The sequence below is a fragment of the Trachymyrmex septentrionalis genome, unplaced genomic scaffold, assembly GCF_001594115.1.
Source record: "Trachymyrmex septentrionalis isolate Tsep2-gDNA-1 unplaced genomic scaffold, Tsep1.0 scaffold172, whole genome shotgun sequence".
NCBI lineage: Eukaryota > Metazoa > Arthropoda > Insecta > Hymenoptera > Formicidae > Trachymyrmex > Trachymyrmex septentrionalis.
The window spans coordinates 128,039-136,234 of record NW_017304887.1 but is presented as its reverse complement, the minus strand read 5'-3'; the positions used below and the strand labels follow the sequence as shown (position 1 = coordinate 136,234).

The following is an 8,196-nucleotide window of genomic DNA, read 5'->3' as shown; positions in this document are numbered from 1 at the left end:
GGATTATTTGTTTCAGATTGATTGTGTGAATCCGATAAATCCATCGGCTCTCAATTTATTTCTGAAATATTAATTCAATTTAATTGAATGTATATTAGATAGTAGTTCAACATCTTAACACTCGACCGAAAAGGCGCTTTGTATTTAAAGTCTTAATATTCATATAGACGGTCTTGTTTCCAATCATATTGTAAATAATAAATATTAGGTTGGGGAAAAGGAAAACTTTCTTCGTAAGTTTTAATTCAAAATTGTACATACAATATCTTCGTTAAAAATAAACGAAATTTAAATTTAAAAAAAGGGTTTTAAAGCTTGAAATTTCTACTTTCGAAAGGTTACTATATTTTTTGAGTTTCTATGAGTTTAGTAATTTTTATATTTAAAAAAGTACGTGCTGAAAAAGATGAAAAATTTTTTTTTCACTTTGGGGGTCTTACGTGCCCAAAAAAAATTTACGAAAATTTTCGACTACCTATCGTGAAAGCTTAAAGCTTTCCCTATAAAATCATTTTTTTTAAATGTTTCTATGATTTTTTTGTTTCTGAGCTATTCGCGAGTTAAGTAAAGGAGCATTCTGACTTCGATTGCTTATAACTCTGATAAAAATCATCATATCGCAATGTAAAAAACAGATTCTTAAAGCTGAAACTTTGCTCTAGCGAGTGATATAATTGTAACGAAAATTTCACAACAAATGAAAAACTTTTGCAAAAAAATTTTTTTACATACGAAGAAATTTTTTCCCCGGCCTAATATATTAATAAATTAATTCAGGCGATTGAGAGCAGAATTGTGATGCCGTTATTTAAGCGTTATATATAAATTATTTTATAAATCTTACATATATATTAGTATACTATTGAACGTTTCGGCTCAATTCGAGTCATCATCAGCGATGTTCAAATGTTAATTTCAACATTACGCAATTATTCTATCGTGTTCGAATCCAAGAATGCAGTATAGCGAACCTCTTCAATTTGACCGTTGAGCCTCCTTATCACTTAGTTGTGGCTAAATAATTGCCACTGCAATCTTCGAATCACACATTAAATACATTAACCAAAAATTATGTATTGTGATGAATCTTTAAGAGAACTTTCGCTTACAGAATATAACTTTGAAACCGAAACGTTCGATATTATACTAATATACTCGTACATGTAAGATCTATGAAATATAATTTATATATAACATTTAAATAACGGCATCACAATTCTGCTCTCAATCGCCTAGATTAATTTATTAATATATTTATTTGTTATCTCTCAATTTTATTTTATTTTAATTATATGAAAATAAATGATCTATAAAAATGTGTTGTTCAATAAAAACAGAACGTTATGAACACAATTTTCATATGTACGTAATTCGTTTAAAACGTAAATATTGATATATATTTTATGCCCTTACAATCTCCTTAATCTATAATATTGTAATATTCAACATTTAGTAAATTCGGCAATTTAATGCGTTAATATAAATGGACGAACTACATATGAGGAGATATATGCGATAACAACACACTAACACTCAGTTCAACATCGCCACAAAAATAATTTCGACTCGAAAAAAGTTTTTGTAAGATTAATTAAAAATTGACTATGCTCATACATTATCAGTATTAATTTGTACATTTCACTCAACTATGTACTGAAAAAGAGCCAAATCAGTGATCGAAACGTATATTCTTATTAATATTTATATAGAATAAATTATTTATATACTCTAATATGCTGTGTTGACTCTTAAAACCAATTACAATTTTACTGATTTATTTTGCCAGAGCCCCCCTTATGTATTATTAATTTATTTGTTACATTTTAAGACTTTTGGAATTCCAGAATCAGAAAAAAATTGAAATCAGGAATTATATTATTAGAGTTGATATATTGATATAAGAATGTATATATAATAAAAATAAATTAATGCAATTGAAAACGGGATTCCTGAATCGAGTATGAGATACGCGGAACTAAAATCTCGTGAAATTTCATTGTAACGGGAGACTAGAGTAATCAGCATTCCAGATCTCGGTGAGAGTGCAGTAGAACTAAGATTCGCGGTTCGTGTATATATTTCAGAGTGATAAATCAGCCGTACCAGAATCTACGAGGGAGAGATTTTTATCGCATCAAGGTAAGGAGAGAGAAAGGGACAACACAATCCTCCTCAATGTTTACGCGCAGCTTTCGCACGCCTCGCGAGAGATGGCGATCGCATGCAGTTTCGCAGTCTACGTGGTGAAACTTCATTCATGAGTGATGTAGTATCGAATTTCAACACGGATTACAATTGTCGGTGCTTAGCGAGGGACAATGACACATCTGAAAGTTTGTCCTCTCTGTCTCTATAAATCTGTAATTAATCAATTCGCATAAATAATAATTAAATCGGGAAAACCATTATAGAAATAAGGTTATTTTATCTAATCAAATTTGATTTCAGATTTAATCAGGAATAGTTATCTAGAGCGATTTTTTACAGCAACGAGAAAATGAAGTTCAGTCGTTTTCTTCACTGATTGAAAATCCGTATCTGTTTTTTAAATTTTTCCTTTTTTAAATATAGTCAATAAATCTACATGATGATCTCAAATATTAAATAAATTATACATCAATAATATACAATATATAATTAATAAATAACAATAATGTTTAACATTAGAAGTACATTCACTAAACGAGAATAGATTAAAATAGATTGAAATTTTATCTATCTAAATACATATTTTAAATAGCAAAAACTCTTTTTCTGAATTTAATTGGATTCAATCCGAATTCAATTGAATTCAATTGGATTCAATAAGATTCAATTGGATGCAAGTGGATTGAAAAACTGCATTTTATATTCAGAATTTTGAATTAAGCAGCATTCACGATGCACAGAAAAAGCTGATAGTATCTTTAGATTAAAAGGCATGGAAATATGCTTCATGCAATTCCTATAAATAAATGAAAATGCACTCCGAATTGAAAAGGATTTATTTTAATGTTCGCTCAAATGCGTATTTCTGAAAATCTGAATCCATTTTTAACCATTTCAATCCATTCTCGTGCAATTACAAAATTTCTTACTAAAAAAACCAAGCGAATAAATTATTTTGAAGATAAAGAAACTAGAAAGTGATAAAAAAGCAAATATTTCATCACTATTTATCATTATTTATAAAGAACATAATTATTAAGAAAGTCAAATAATTTCACATCCCATCTGTTCTATTATATTATTAAAGAAATTTAATATTAATATTTAAAAAATAAAAACAATAATGATATTTCGAATGTCAATTTAGAAGTGTAAAAAACTATATATGTAGATAATCATTTACGTAAATAAAAAAAAAACTAAATGATTTCCTGGATTAATAGTGAAATTTAAACGAATGATAATCTAAATTTCTTGATATAAAAATATAATTATAATAAATTCGGCAAATGGGGAATTAGCACTGTAATACGTGCGCGATCAATTTCTATATTGAATTGTATATATCCTATTTAATTATTGATTTGTATACATATTTTGGCTAACTTTTTAGCCATCCTCAATACGTACAGATGATTCCATATGATAAAGTAAGCGTTGAGATGTATGAAATTAGGCTATGGTACTCGCATGTTTTTCCTTATTTATTCGCAATATTTCCATGAGAGGTGGATCTTCATTTCTTTGAGAAAACGCAAGTGATTTACAAAGTTTATTAATAAATTCTAAGTATATTCGTTAGAATAATGAATTTGATTGGGACGATATTGAAATCTTGGACAACGAACGAAATCATAATAATCGATTAATATCGGAAATGATTCACATAAAGCGACAATGGCATTAATTTACAAACAGACACTGAATTCTTGGACAAGACGTATGAACCGATCTTAAAGATGCTTTAATTTTCTTAACTACATAAACAATGATAATGACACATGACTCTCAGTAACGACTTTCGGAAAGACCTTAACGTTTCACAGTTTAAGTTGGACAAGCAGTTTACTTCGTTACTCTAATACGAACAATAATTTATTGCGAAGCTTTTTTAATTATTAATTGACTGATTATTTATATCACTGATGTGTATCGGCAGTTGTTTGTTGGAGGTGAGATAACATCATTATTCTAACGAGTATACTTAGAATTTATTAATAAACTTTGTAAATCAATTGAAGGCACTTAATCATGGTTGCACCATCCAGCTAGCTAACTGGTTGCGTTTTCTCAAAGAAGTGAAGACTAACCTTCTCTCATGGAAACATTGCGGATACTAAAAATAAAGAAAAACATGCGAGTACCGTAGCCTGATTTCATACATCTTAACGCTTATTTTATCACATGGAATTATCTGTACGTACTGAGGATGGCTAAAAAGTTAGCCGAAACATGTATACAGGGTTGTAGCTTACCTCAAAAGCTTTCCAAAACACTATAATTAAGTTCATTTTCATTAAGTACTTTTCGAGTTATAAGGCTTGCAAGTTATAGCACCGCCGGCATTAGCATTATCCAAGATATTCGATCGCCGGCTAAAATCTTTTGAATATTGTTCAGGATCATGACCTGGATAACATTTGTCAAGATCAAGGTCATTGCAGATTGTGCCTCCTATTTTTATTTTTGCACTAAAAATTCATTTCTACATAAAAATGAAATTTCTACATAAAAACATAATGAAAATGAACTGAATTACAATGTTTTGGGAAGCTCTCGGAGTAAGCTACAAAAATGAAAAATGGAAAGTTCCGTTTAAAAAATTCAAAGTGACCTTGTTCTGACCTTGATGACGCCACCCAAGGTCAAACCAATGGCACCATCTTATGTATCCCTCAAAGTCCCAAAACTTTTGTGTGAACATTTTTCCTTAAAATGCACTGTTCAAGAGATATTTGAGGTGATCTATTAAAATGGGACACCCTGTATAAATCAAATATAATTAAATAGGATAGGGTAGGTAGTCCAACAGCGAACCAGTAGTAACACTATAAATCATTGCGATATTTCGTAAATGCGACGTTATCAGATTGTGCTGCTATCATGCAGCGACTTGTATTTGAATTCCTCCTCGGCTCCCCAAGCGACTGAAAGATCGCGCCAAGGATGGCTATGTAATGTCATATTTTAAAAATTTTGGGTTGCAAAATAAGTTTTTTTCATAAGTTTTACATACAATATTTTTTATGTTTTTGTTGTTACACTTATAATTTTTTTCATTGTGCAATAATTTTGTGTGTATATTTGGCTTTACTCTGTAAGCAATTTTTTCTGTTATATTATTTTACCACATTATTTAGCAGATTATCGTGGAAAAGGTTAGGTGGTCTACAACGAATCATTTCGACGTAGTGAACAATGAACCATGGTGTATTGTAGACCACATAACTTCTTTTACGATAACCTTCAAAATAATAATTTATTGTAATAATTATTTAGACTACGACCCCTCTCCTCACTTCAAATCTCAATAAAAATATACTCATCTGACGCGTTTTCACTCGAAACGAAAGAAAAACGCGGTGATCGGCCTTGTGAATTCTTACCACCTTATAATTATCTATTTTATAAATAAATATTTTTAAATATAGCAAAACTAAAATAATACTAACAATTCGCAGTATAAAACATATGGTTTATTGTGTAATATCCCTTGTACACAATGAACCATTTCCCGTTTTTTAAAATAATCGAAATTGTGACTAAACTTCAGGGATAACTTAAAAGTTACTATTTACAGTATGTAGTCAACTAAATTCATAAACTGCAAAAATTCACCTTCAATTCAATAATTGAGAGAAATACGAGCCTCTGAAATTTACATGGTTCATTGTTGGACCCAATATATAATTCAATAAATATTGAAATTGATCGCGCACGTATTACAGCGCTAATTCCCTATTTGCCGAAGTTATTATAATTATATTTTTAATAATAGTGAAATATTTCAATTGTCCTTCGTTACTTCCACCAAGGAGAGCATTGATTTCATATTGAGAATATGACTTTCAAATTAAGCGTAAGAGTTGAGCAAGTTATACGAAGCGATCGCGAAACATCCTCCGTACAAAAATTCGTCGAATAACGATGATTGAGAGATAAACTCGCGCGCGAGTTCGATGTTAGATTTCATCGGATGATCTATCGAGCGTCATCTCGCGCGCCGCTCTTGTATTCCAGATACCAACGCACTTTATTTACGGCCCGACAAATACCACGAAGGTCGCCGCAATTGCAGCTCGCGACCGGCATTAGCTGCGCGTGGAATTTGACCTCCGTGAAAGTGTGCGCCAACTGTTCCTGCGTGATGAGACCCCGACCGTCTCGCTATTGTTTCCTATTCCACGTTATCTTTTTTCTTGCGCAAGAATACGTACACATATACGATATTTGCAATGTCGCGAGTACATTCTCTTTATATCATTCGGGAAAGGAGGGAGAGAGAGAGAGAGAGAGAGAGAGAGAGAGAGAGAGAGAGAGAGAGAGATCTTCTCTCTTACAATTAGTACAGCGCGATATACGAGTACTGTGCGAAATCGTTGCGACAACCTTCCAAAAATTTCGTCGTGATCTCGCAAGTTGATGCGAGATCGTAATCATTAATAACGAAGTCTTAGGCTAATATTTCATGTGTGTCGTACGACAAATTTTTTAAGTGTATTGATTGACTATAAACTGAAGAGAATTTCTATAGAAACTTAAAAATTTCTCTATTCTGCGCAGCCAATCAACTGAATCAACACTCAAAAAAATTTGTCGTACGATAAATAAAATATCTTTATTCGTCTAGAAAAACGTGATGTTTGTGAATCTTTTTTACGTAAGAAATTCTTTCAAAAGATTTTAGGATGATACTTTTCCAAAGAGAAAATTTCCAAACGGGTTTTTTTTTAAATCCACAATCTCGGTAAAAATCAAATTCTTGCTCGTTCTACTTTGCTAGAGACTAGATTTCTATCATAATTATTAATACTTTTGAGGAAAAAGGAAACATTAAATTCTCATAATCAACAGCGTCCAATACAACATCTCGAGGCGATTCTAAGTACGGCAGAACTTAGAAAATCGGAAAAAATAAAAGAAGGAAAAAACAGAAAACGCGATGTTTGTGAATCATTTTTTTTTTTACATAGGAAATATTTTCAGAAGATTTTGAGATAATACTTTAGAAGAAATTTGAAATTCACATTTTTAGAATTCGTCCAGTAAAAATCAAATTTTTACTTATTTTCGCAAAAAAACTAGAGACTTATTTTTTTTAATTGGACTTGATACAATTCATCTTTTCTCTTTTTTCCTTGAACTTGAAGAAAAAAAGGAGGAAAGATGAACCATGCAAAGGTTCAGTTAAAAAGAATCTCAGACCTCAGATTTTTATTGTAATTTTTAATGCGTTGAGAAAGGAAGAAGCTAAACAAAGTTTTTTTTTTTTCGCTTTTCAGTTGTCAACAGCGTGCATTTGTAAGATCTCGAGACACCGCGGCGCGACCGTATGAGCATTTAAAAGATCGGAGAAATGAAAGAAAGAAAACACGATTTATTCTTAATTGCTGTGAACTTGCCTCGTAAAGTACCGCCGCGTATGCGGCATGCTCTTCAATCTACACGCAAAGTGAGGCAACTTCCCTCGTCGTTGGAATTCTAAACAAGTCAGACCCGATTCCAGATGAAAGAATCTAATCAGTGATCGAGTTCATCGCGTAGGAATAGATAGCCGCGTGTTCGAAAACTAGAGGGGGGTGGAGAGGAAGAGGCGAGTGCGGTACACGTGAGTGGTGCGTTCTCCCGTTTCTGCTCTCTCTTGTAAGTCGTAACGCAGGAGGGATATATATCTATTGGCCGGCGGCCAATTACACGAGGCAGCCGATAAATCACGGATCCCTGACCCAGTGCAGTTTTATATTTACCGACGACGATGCGTGGTGGAGCACGGTCACGCATTTTCCCTTCGTCTCCCTTCCTCTAAAAGCGCGCCCTCGTCCATCCATTCGTAAGTATCTCACTCCGTCCCTCCCGTTTATCTTCCTTCCTCCCGAGGCCGAGGTGGCGCAAAGAGAAGCAAAGGAAAACGGACGATAGGGCGGGGGTGGGGAGGAGAGGACAGTGACAGAGGGATACCTCTCTCAAGGAGGTGCGCGCGGAGAGGCAAACCGCCGCGCCGTGGTGATCGTGCGGTCGTGCGGTCGTGCGAGTGCGGACTGCGGAGTG

At 32.9% G+C, this 8,196-nt stretch overlaps 2 protein-coding genes across 6 annotated transcripts in view; one reads left to right on the top strand and one right to left on the bottom strand.

The window, feature by feature from the left end:
• Positions 1–8,196, bottom strand: part of LOC108746485 (ecdysone-induced protein 74EF) — a 295,998-nt gene that overhangs the window by 197,604 nt on the left and 90,198 nt on the right. The gene's annotated exons all lie outside the window — the stretch shown is intronic.
• Positions 1–8,196, top strand: part of LOC108746487 (U7 snRNA-associated Sm-like protein LSm11) — a 40,684-nt gene that overhangs the window by 1,607 nt on the left and 30,881 nt on the right. Inside the window, exon 2 of the mRNA XM_018483296.1 lies at positions 2,085–2,139. Coding sequence (XP_018338798.1) covers positions 2,085–2,139 — 55 coding nt within the window. The remainder of the gene's footprint in view (positions 1–2,084; positions 2,140–8,196) is intronic.